This window comes from Wyeomyia smithii, chromosome 1, assembly GCF_029784165.1.
Source record: "Wyeomyia smithii strain HCP4-BCI-WySm-NY-G18 chromosome 1, ASM2978416v1, whole genome shotgun sequence".
NCBI lineage: Eukaryota > Metazoa > Arthropoda > Insecta > Diptera > Culicidae > Wyeomyia > Wyeomyia smithii.
This window is the reverse complement of record NC_073694.1, coordinates 140,760,359-140,772,193: the sequence shown is the minus strand read 5'-3', so window position 1 is coordinate 140,772,193 and position 11,835 is coordinate 140,760,359. Positions and strand designations below refer to the sequence as shown.

The window sequence follows — 11,835 nt, the reverse complement described above, 5'->3', positions numbered from 1 at the left end:
CTCGTTCCTCCTGTCAATGTTAACTTGAGCGGTGTACCTCAGGGAAGCAATTCGGGGTCGTTGCTTTTTATTATATTTTTCAAGGATATCGGTATTATATTCGATGATGCATGTAAACTTGAGTGCATTGCAAATTGTTTGCATCATTGCATTGAAAATTGTTTGCATCAGTTTCTGGATATATTTGAAGAATCGTCAGCTGAGGTTAATAACCAAAATAGCCAAAGATTTCTATGACCCGCAATGCTTGAAAACTCTATATTGCTCCTTAGTGCGACCCATCTAAGAGAATGACATGACCCACAGAACTTGCCCCCGTGCGATGATCGATGCAAGCTTATCAATCTTGACACCTCAATTCGAAGGCGAAACATTCAAGATGTAGTTTAATATATCATATACTTGCGATTACTCTCCTTCCTATATCTATTACATTTCATTTGCTTTGCTTATATTTGAAGCCAAGTCCACAGACAGACGTTCAAGCAACATTGAATTTAGATTTAGTATCAGCTCGTAGTCGGCGGCGAGGATTAAAAAATTGTATTTAGCTTATAAGATATTTTAGACCATAAGGCATTAGATTAAATTGGATCCGTAAAACATTATTTTTGTATTGTGCCGTGTCAAATAAATGAAAAAAGCAACATTGATTGACAACATTTGTACACTAGCGCTGTCTGGTGACCTTTTTTTCCTGTGTGGGCTCATCACTGCGACCAGAGATTAGGTCTATTATGATATTGTAATTCTGTAATTTGTAATTTGTAATTTATTCATTGATTTTGTCTGTCCGTCTGGTGACATTATCGCTACAATGCATTTTTTTTTCGCTGGTGTACGAGGCTGGCGTCACTGGTAGCGCTGTCTGGTTACGAGTTGCTACTACAAAAAAACTGCACAAGTTTGAAACTTAGCTTGGACGTCTGTCTGCGCCAAGTCTTTCGCTTGGTTTTGGTGACCCACAAACTGTCCTTCACTCGTAATCATAAAATTATAATAAATCGAGATAATAGCGAGAATGATTTAACGGACTTGTTTACTGTTGTTCACGGTGAATGAACCCCAGTACAGAGAAGACTTTGGCAGTTAGTCCCGATAAGGTCGTTGATTTTGAGCTCTTCGCCAATGGTTGCACCAAGATTGCAGATAGATCTGACACGTTGGAGCCCTTTAGTTCCTATACTGTACTGGCAATTAACTGAATTGGCAGATTGTGTAAAATTATGGTTCTGCATTTTGTACTGTTGACGCACATACCATTGTCGTCTCACCAAACCAGCAGAATGTTGATGCCATCCTGAAAAGCGAAGGGTGGTCCTTCGTAGACACAATTAAACGAATTACTTTCAAGTCATCCGCAAACGAGAGTTTGGAAGAAGATATGAGCAGGTTATCTCCCAGATGGTCTGGCCTAACAAGCTAGTCGTCGTAGGTTCGAGTCTCGGCTCGGGAGAGACTGTTAGTGTCAGCAGGATCGTAGCGCTAGCCCCGCAATAGTCCTGTACACTCAACAGAAGGTCAAGTTCCGAATCGGAATGTAGCACCAAGGTTTTGCTTTTTAATGAGCAGGTACAAATCATTTTTGTAGATGTTAAATAGCAGCGGTTCGAGGACACTACTTTGGGGCACGTCAGAAGTGATAAAAAATGAGCGAGATCGAGCTGAGTTGACCACAACATATGAGGTGCGGTCAAATAAGTATGACAGAATCCAGTACGAAGTTCATTTTAGAAAGCCAATATGCATCCTCTTTTCAATGACATGGTAGTGACAAATGGTATCGCATGCTCTTGCAAAACCAACGTACACCGCGTCGTTTTGATTTTCCTCATTTCTATTTCCCGTAATAGTAATAGTAACATAGCATATCAAGTTTGTTGTCGGGAATGAGGGGTGCTGATGCCGTATACAGCACGTTGTGCACAAATTTCTCGAAGATTTTGCCCAAACAACACGATATGAAAACACCACGGTTTTCCACGGTTTCACCTAGCGATCGTTCTAACCAGCGGTTCTCAACCTTTTTTGTCCGCGTACCCCTTGGCGATATTTTCCAAATCTATTGTACCCCTGGCTTGAAATGTTCTCGTAGAGTGGGAGAGAGTAGTGGTAGATCAGGATGTGGTAGTCTAGGTCAGGTTTCAAATTGAACTGTGATTTGTTTGGTTGCTACAGCCATGTTTTAAGAGCAAGTTTGAACAACAAATAAAGTATTTTAAAAAAAATTCTTTGTCTGCCATTACTAATTTTTCTTTCGCGTACCCCCCTGAAGGCTCTCGCGTACCCCTAGGGGTCTGCCGGAGACGTCATATCGATCAAATAAACCGTCCTGGCTCTAAAATTGTTTTTGTTCATTAATACCATTTTACACAAGTTGACTATTTTCAAAAATTAGTCTTGTTAAAAAAATATCACTAGAAAAGCTTCAACCAAATCGAAAATGGTCGACTATTATCGTTGTCTTATGAGGCTTGAAATTGCTTTACTGATCCTGTAAATATCTCATTTGTAGTGTCGAGGCATTTGGGTCTTGAAGTAAAACAACAAACAGTGGTATACGTGGCGGTTTTACCACATGTATAGTGGGCGACTTTACCCCCAGTGGAACATTCTCATATTTAGTTAAGAAAAAGTAGTCAAGATCACAATTTTACTCACGGCTTTCGATATTTCCGAAAGAAGACAGATTCAGGCAAGCGATTAAACGTATATTCACAAACAAAACAATAGATTTATAGACAGAAAAACCTTAAGTCCCGTTGCCGCAAAACAATAGTGCATTGACTGGTTGCCAGATTAAAGGTTGTTTTTGATTATTTCTGTGACCGTTCGCGCACTAGCAAAACAGACAGGGATGCAAAATGTTATGTAATTATACTGTAATAGAAAACAATAGCCTTCTATAAATAATAATAGTCTCTACTGAGTAAATGTACGAAGTGCGAGTATTTGATAAGCGATACAAAACACGATTCTAGAACTACGTCTTTAACGTTGTGCGGTGGTGTAACGGAAACACATCTGACCGGAGATTGGAAGTTGTGGGTCCGATTCCCACCTGCTGAACTATATTTTTCGTAGTTTCTACAATCATATTTTCTGTTAGTTTAATTTTCTCTCTTCATAACTAAATTTACTCCTTAAACTAAAATTAGTAATAGAAAAGTAATTTTTCAACTTTCATATAACTTGGTAGTAAAACTACGGTGGGCGGTCTTACCCTGTTTATCCCTAATGTTATTCCAACTGGGACATCAGTCATGTCGAATAGTCTCTTCTTATTGCGTTTCTCATTTAGATTCTTGAGGAATCAATGAGAAGGTTTGCCATATGCGATTCGCACAGATTCTGTCAGAATCGCAGGAACGATCCCTTCACCGATTTATAGGTACCCTGAGAATTCTCACTCAGGATGCTCTGTGTGTTAGTTTGGGTTAGTACTTAAAACTAGGTCTTGAGCTCGGCTGTGAAAAATCGAGTTCACCAGACTAGACTAGACTAGAGGATATTTTAGCAAAAAAAGCCGGTTGCCGAAAGTAGTCAGAAAATGTTACCAAGACTTCGTCAAAAAAATACTCGAAGCTTAACGAATTTTGCTCGTTGCCGAGTTTCGGTTATTCTGATGAACGAGTTGGCCGCCATTTTTCTTTGTTCAAATTTATGCAAACGTGTTACGTGTAAGCAAACAGGAAACAGAAGAATGTTTTGCTAAAATTTGTGCGAACTACAGGTTTTCACAAACCGGAAGCCAAAAAAGTGTAGTATGAATCTGTGACGAAGTGGCAAAAGTGTAGTTTAAAATCGTGTAAATGCAAGATTATTATATTTGTTTCCAGGTTAAGCTACTAGCGTACAAAATAAAAGACAAACATTCAAAACTTAAAATGGATAAATTTCTTTACTTACTAAAACTTATCGAGCTTATAATTTTTTTTTGAAAGAAAAATACTGAATTCTGAGCGAAATTATGCTCTGCGATTGGATTTATATAACCGAAAAGTCGTTAGACTTGTTTGCCGACAGTGCAGTAAAATGATTACCGCAATTCTCGGCATAAAGTGACATCTGTCAAATATTGATTTCCCGAGATTCTCGGCAAAATAAATTCAGCCAAGATGGTTGCCGAACATTCGGCGGCATAAATAATGCCGAGATTCGCTGAAACTTTTTAAAGTGTGTAGCTAGTAGTTTTAGAACTTTCTTTATTCCATTGAGCCATCGAGTCATCATCAGATCATTTGGATAATGATGAAAAAAATTTTCGTGTATAATACCATATTTTCCTTAAAAAACTGTGGCCATAATTTCCACTATCCTGATTATAACAACGATTAACTTTAGGGGCCATCCACATACCACGTGGACAGATTTTTAACGATTATTACACCCCCCCCCCCTCCCGTAGACAAATGCTCATATAAATTCGTTTTTTTTTGTAAGGACCGTGGACATTGCACAAACCAACCCCCCCAAAGCTGTCCACGTTTTATGTGGATGGCCCCTTATATTGTTATATAAGAATATAGAATGGATAATTTAATCTGTATTGATAATATTATTATGTGTTCATCATAAAATTCAGTAATCTTATTGAATTTCCGTTTGTTTAATTGCATACTGTCTCGGTAACCCCGTATAGTTCCTTAGCGTCGTACAGTGATGAAGCAAACTAACTGAAACTATTTTAATGTATTTGCGTAATCGCATATTGTTTCTGTGAAAAATGTAACTTGTATGCATTAGCAAAAAATTAAAATATATTGAGACAACAAAGAGTGAGACACTAGTAACTCATAATAGATCCGCAAATTGGGCGCGTATTTCAAAACCAAAAAACTTGTTTTGTCGCTCAAACCTTTCGAGGAGCATGAATATCCGTAAATCATTTTTTTACAAATCTTAAATAACCAAAACGCATTCGCAGACACGGTAGCGATGATTACCATTACCGTGCAACAGTATGACCTAATTGCGAAATTCCTTTCTATGGCGCAAGGTTGTTATTCAGACCACGCGAAATTGTCGTCAAATGTTATCGGGCTGATTCACGTGCAACGCAAGACAAAGCACGGGGGGTTTCGCTTTTCCTTCCTGCTTTCAAAACGATCACTATAAGATCCGTTAACTTTTCCTTTTAACCTCCATTAGCGACAACAGGACATTATTACAGCAGCGAGTGGAAAGTAGGGCAAGTAGGGAGGGAGCGCCGATTGGCACGCACCTTACAAAGGAAGATGATATCCGTCTGCATACCAACAGCGACGAACGACGGCAAGGATGCTGGACTTGCATGCGTACATCTCTTACACAATCGTTTATTTTACGGTGGGCGGTGTTGGGGTCTGCAGGCGCATTAGAGGGGCTGTTGTCTTTTGTCTTGCTTGTGTGACCGGTTTCTCATGCAGCCGCCGCCGGTCGGATATCGGTGTGTGCACCGGAGAAATGTTGAGCGTGAAATGTCTCTTTCATCTTATCGTCATCGCCTACGGTATCGGTAGCGTCGTTAGCATACAAGATGCCCCACGAATGTGTGCGTGCAGAGCTTAACCAGAGAGAGCAGCCGCCAAATAGGAAAGAGATTTTGGAGCTAGGCTTGTGCTCTGAACCAACATCTCAGCGTTACAAGTGTTGGATTTGCAGGTGTTGAAGCGAATTTTTCTCGTTTTTTTTTGGAAAATACCCCCTCGTAGGTGAGAGAAGGAACCGGAGAAATGTTCGACGGCCTTTTTTCGGCGTTTTCCATTTCTTTTTTTCCTCCGGCTCTCGGTCGCTCTCTCGCTCTTTTCGGGCGTGTTTGACGATACAGAAATTATTTAACATAATATCTTGGTATTACAATTTATCATCATCTCGTTGTTTAAAGAAGCATTTTTTGTTGGTGCTATATAAGGGTTACAATACTGAGATAGGAGTACAATTCATTACCGATCGTTGAAGTAAAACGACACAGCAGCCCGAGAGCGAGTGCGTGTAAAGTTCTGTGCTATCTAAGAACTCTAAAGTTGCGGGTGAATCGTGTGAAGTGACCAAAAACGAAACGAACAAAAAAAATAGCAGCAATCATGAAAGTGTTTATCGTGTCTGCGGTTATCTTGGCCTGCGCAATGGCGGCCCCAGCGCCGGCTGAAGAGTCTTCTTCCACCGGAAGTGCACTGAATATGGCCCTCAAATTCTTCGGAAGCTGTTTTGAATCGGACGAAATGGGAACCTGCTTGGCGGTGAAAGGAATTACAGCTCTGAACCGTGCCGCCCGTGCTAACAACATCGAAATCGTGCCTGGTGTGACCTTCTCAAGGTGAATTTTATGAAATGATCTTATAGAAAGTTACGATCGGCGTCTAATATAGCGATAAGTGAACATAACTGTTGTGTTTCGTAACTAGCTAGATAGCGACAGGCTTTGTGTGCTGAAAAATTCCGATCTCACGGAAATTTTTCATTACTTTGGGATAAATTTGCAAGTGATTCCGGTAAAATGCTTTCGCGGTTGATACATTTGGCTATAAAAAATTTCCCGCTCTGTTAATCATAAAATGCAGAAATGAATGCAATGAAACTTTGCCTTCCCGAATCACTTAAATACCATCTTTAACTGACCAGACCGAACAGTGACGATAGCGAGATAGCCGTTGGTTCCGTTGTAGAGTGACATCAACAAGAGTATAAGTGACGAACTTCCTGATTACAACGTTTATCGCTATGGGCTAAAATATGATTTGGGCTTTAAATTGACTTGGGTTATTTTTTCTCTGACAGTTAGAGAAACTCAACAGCACATTGCATCATGATATATTATCAAGTGATTTGTGGTGATGTTGCATTATTGTAACACACACCACCCTCTACAAAAACGCTAACATGTAAACACTACTAATTACTAATATTAAAACAAACACTACAGTGTAAAGAGCAACTGAAATTTTTGTGCTTATAAAATTTTTTTTTCTTTCTTATTACTGAAAAATGTTATGCACGATTTTCAAATTTCATTTTACTTTCAAACAAAAATTTAAAAAATGAATGACATGTACACCGATTACTATGAGATTTTTGAAAACAAAAATAAATTTTCAACACTCAACCTTAACAGAATAGTTCAGCAAACTACGGTTAGTGTACCGTTAAAATGAAACAGATAAACAGACTCCACTGTTAAACAAGCTGTATTTTTTTATCTCACTGCAAACATAAGAGTTAGAATTTATAGAATTTATTTATTAATTACAAAATAGTGTTTATTACGACACAAGTAACCAGCCATTGCGTAATATGATCAATTTTACAAGGGGTGCTTTTTTTTACTTTTTCGTACGCACTCCAATGCAATGTCATGAATCGGCACTATCGCTCGTACCGTTCGAATGTATAATTTCTATTTTCTCTAGTGATCCGTTACTAGCGTAGAACCCCACTGGCCAGTTTGAATCCAAATAGCTGTCGAATTGTTTCTGTTCGCACGATCCGTTTTCTTTGAATGACAGTTAATTGAACAAACGATTAAACTGAGACGGAACGAGGAAAATTCGTAGATGCGAACTGCGAAACTGTTCACAATTACCAATAAATGGTAGGGTATAATAAGCGTACACATGTGATCGAAAAATTAATTTACAGACAAAAAAACAGTCCAAGAGCAATTGTCCCCTTTTCTTTTGACTTCCATCTTGCCATAATTTGTAAAACTTTGTCAATAATTTAAAATAGAAAGTAAAAACTACAGATATTATCCTGTAGTGGAATCTATGCTCTAGTTCTCCCATTTCACAACATTAAACCTCCGATTATTTTCGGTGCTGTGGAACCCTCTCATCTATCGTTCCCGTTGGCTGATAAAACAATAATGTACGCGTGCCCCGTTCTAATTCCCCGTTCAACACCTGCAACCGGGCGATTGAATAGCTCCGTTTTATTTGATTACGAAAATTCATTTGTAAAGGCTTAGCGAGCCCCGAAACAGAGGAGTGAAAGACAAACAAGGCAATAGTTTCGCACCAAGCTACAATCAAACTTTTTAGGCCACAATGTTTTTTGCCTCCGTCGGCCAATTGATACCGCCAGCTGAAGATTGACCCACATTTCCATCAACCGAATTCGGGGTTTTTTCCCGCCTTCAAGATTGCTTCACCAATGATTCCTCTTTCCACCAAATTTGCATTGCGCAACTTTGCTGCACTCCGTTTTGAACAGAAAATGATTGCTTTTTATACACCCTCGCCTTCAACTGCGCTTGCGTATTCGAAACCCTTATCGGGGTATGAAAATTAGAACACACGAAAGTGTCTTATTAACAAAACTTCCTGCTGGCCAATATATAGGGAACCTACTTTTTCCGCCACCGAAACCGGTTCCGATTTTTTTTCTTTCTTGTTTCGTTTCTCACACTGCCACTTGAGGAGGAGCTTAATGACACTCGAAAGTAGAGCTATCGAGATTAGTGCTGCTAGAAGCAAACCGTTCACACATTTGAGGTTAGCATCTAATTCTGAGCCAACTTTTTATTTATATTCATTATCTTTTCAGAGATCCAAATGTCCCTGCTGAACGCATGGGCAAATCCGTATCTGAGAACGAAATCATCAACACCCTACCGGTTACCTCAGAGGAGAAGAGCGACGCTCTGTTCGATATGGCCGTCGATTCCGCCAAGCGACTGTTCACCGCTCGCTCGATCCAGATCCGTCTACCAGAAGAGGCCACCGAAACCATTGCCCGCTCGATCGAAGAAGGTAGACTGCTGAAGAAAGGTCCGTATCACCGAACATACCTAACAATATTAACCGCCGTATTCTTCTTTCGCACATGATTCTATTTGGGGTATTTTCGTTTTCCTTCCTCCACGCACACTCTCATTGCAGGCAAAAAACTAAAGAAGGTCCTCGGCCCACTTGTTCTGGCTGTCGGAGGTAAGCTGTTCGCTCTGCTGCCCCTGCTGCTCGGAGGTGTTGCCCTCCTCGCCATCAAGGCTTTGTTCGTCTCGAAGATTGCTCTGGTTCTGGCTCTTGTTTTGGCTGCGAAAAAATTCCTTGGTGGAGCCGTTGACGGAGCCAGCACTTTAGGTTTACTTTCCAAGGCCGTTGGAGGTGGAGCCGGATCTGCTCTTGGTGCTGCAGCCGCCGCCCCAGCCGCTGCTGGATGGTCTGGAGCTGGTGCTAGCGGATGGTCCCAAGGAAACGCTCAGTACCCATATGCTCGCAGCTACGATACCGCCCAGGAACTTGCCTACAGCGCTCAAGCTCCAAAAGCGTAAACTTCTACCACGTGTACATCCAAACGAAACCATATTAGGTTAAGATGCTTCCACTTCCTCCGATCTTAACTAGTCTTTCGTCTGTTCACCCTTGCGCACAGCATCGTGGGTTCTATCTTGGGTTTATCTTCCTTCCTCAACCCTGATCACTTCGCACCCCGCAAACTCTTCACTACTCTTATATTTCATCTACGAACTACTTTATGCGAAAGTCAGAAAGCGTGCTACTCATCGTTGACGAGTCTTCAAACCTAGTCGCAGTATTTACTCCCAACGCGCATATCAGCAATTACCCCTCACCCTAAAATTATGGCGCTAAATGTGCACTCACACCCGGCCCATCCAGTCTATCTTTCACACCCGACAACACCGGCAAACCACCGGCAAACCACCGCAAGCTACCCATCTCCACCACCACCCAAACTTTCTGTAAATCCTACATCACAAATTGAGAGCACCGACACGCGAGAAAGATATCATAAACGAAAACAAAATAGGAAACGAAAAGCAGAAAAAAAAAACCAAGTACAACACTGAGGCTTGCAACGATTGGTAAGCCACCTATTTGTACATACACAGAAAGCACAGACTCACTCAAACACAACGGACGGCAAGCCGTTCGAGTCGACAGAAAATTCGCACAAGCATTGACACGTTCCACAGCGAGCGCGCGTCAGGTGGCTGCAACCAGTTTAGTGTGCCGAATGCTGGATGGCTTTCCGCTCTGCCACCTTCCACCAACTACCTGTGAATCACTTCATTTTCCAGCTACGACGGTCCTTTGCGGTGAAAGCCCTCTCACCTTGGAGGGCGCTACCGCAAAAGAAATCCATTTTCCGACCTAAAGCCAACCTAATTAGTGTTTTACTAGTGTGTAGTAATTTATTTGCAAACGAAAAGAAAAACAAAATCACGAAGCGAGAGACAGATAGTAAAAATGTATCAAAAATCAAACCGCTAGAGATCGAACGTGTAATTAATTTATTTAATTAATTTATGATTTTAGATATTAGTCAGGGTAAGCAAAAGAATCAACAGAAGAAGCAAACACGTATCAATCGAGTTATCGCAACATAAACACAGCTACACACTCCCACAAATTGCAACATGCAAAACCTCGACTGTATAGATTACTGCTTAATATGTAAAAGTTTTATAGACTTGTGTAAAGTAACGAACACGATGTGTCAATAGTCATTAATTGGATTTTTATTCTTTCAATGGAAACAACAATAAACGCTGAGAAGATTTGATTTTAAAAGAGAGAGAGATTCGAAACCGTTGCGTGTTTTTGTACCAAAGAAATTTCCTTGATAAAAAAGGAGGTAAATCCCCCCAAAAAAAAATTCCGACCGAAATTGAAAGTCTAAATTTTTGTTTATGTAAGTGATCCAATATAAAAAGTGGCACGGTGACCAGTTTGGATGTTCACTAAAACAAATTCACTATGTTTCCTTCCTCCCGAACAGAGTTTGACTTCACTTCTTTCCCCTTGACTTCACCTCGTTGCTGAGACACAGTGAACCCAGCAAACAAATTGGTTCATATAACTTGCGATCAACTCTGTTAAGTGAACCCTTATTTGGTAAAAAAAATGACCATATAAGATGCATGAAATACGCCTATGTGTATAAATCTGGAGGCCATATACGTACATTGTTAAAAAAGTAGGAGGGTGGTATTCAAGACACGACCGCATGACGTTGGACTACGGTATTCTTATATTCCATTAAAACAAATAATAGAGAGAATTGCAACTCTAGTATTTGCTGCAATTTTATCTAACAGTGCATTTCTGGATGCTGAGACGTTAAAACGTTATAAATAATAATATATACTAAAAGAATGGATATCTTTTATTTAATCGCTGTCATTTCATACATATTCGAATCAACCCTTTGTTTGCTGCACTACCAAGACAATCATTTAATTGAGCGAATTGGTAAAATTTTCCTATCTAAGCAAAAAGCAAACTTTACGAAACTATCTGAAATTGGAGCCCAGAACGATTCAACCGAAAATTTTAAATTTGAAAATTGTTTGACATTTAATCGATAAAACTCATGCTAGGTTAGTTCCAGCCCAGCATATAACTTCATGTATTTGAAAAAAAAAACGTTTGGTTCAATAACTCAATATAGCAAGAGCTCAATCACACGTTTTTCGGTAGTTGTTATCAAGGTTTGGGCGAGTGACAGAAAAATATATTAACTTCTTCAGTTGTGATTTAGAGCATTTCTAATTGTTTTGTTATTTTTCACGATAGCGACAAGTTTGTTTCTTTCTCTGTGTGCGAGAAACAAAATCAAAACCGCGCACCGAGAAACAAAAACGAAAATTTAATGAATGCTCATTGAGAAAACTTGCAACTCTTTTTACCAATAACTTATGATACTCAAAAGAACCCGTTTTGATCTAAATCAAATTTCTAGTAAATAAGTGTTGATCATTCATAGGTAGTAATTTTTCCTCGATGAATAAAGACTGGCTGAAGAAGTTAAAATCGCTGCTGTAAAATCAAATTCACAACTGTGTTCGTTAAGACGTTTTAATATTTTCAATGACAATAATAATCTTCGATAAAC

General features: G+C 39.7%; 1 protein-coding gene across 1 annotated transcript; it reads left to right on the top strand.

Annotated features, from left to right (window-relative positions):
- Window positions 1-5,907: 5,907 nt before the first annotated feature.
- LOC129733990 (uncharacterized) lies at window positions 5,908-10,528 on the top strand. The gene is made up of 3 exons (XM_055695651.1): window positions 5,908-6,298; window positions 8,524-8,747; window positions 8,859-10,528. Exons 1-3 carry the CDS (start codon window positions 6,066-6,068, stop codon window positions 9,248-9,250), a joined length of 849 nt encoding a protein of 282 aa, XP_055551626.1. The 5' UTR covers window positions 5,908-6,065; the 3' UTR covers window positions 9,251-10,528.
- Window positions 10,529-11,835: the final 1,307 nt, after the last annotated feature.

Coding starts and splice junctions, on each gene's coding strand:
- LOC129733990 (XM_055695651.1), top strand. CDS start 6,066: ATGAAAGTGTTTATCGTGTCTGCGGTTATCTTGGCCTGCGCAATGGCG. Junction 6,299..8,523: donor CCTGGTGTGACCTTCTCAAG/GTGAATTTTATG, acceptor TTATCTTTTCAG/AGATCCAAATGTCCCTGCTG. Junction 8,748..8,858: donor AGGTAGACTGCTGAAGAAAG/GTCCGTATCACC, acceptor CTCTCATTGCAG/GCAAAAAACTAAAGAAGGTC.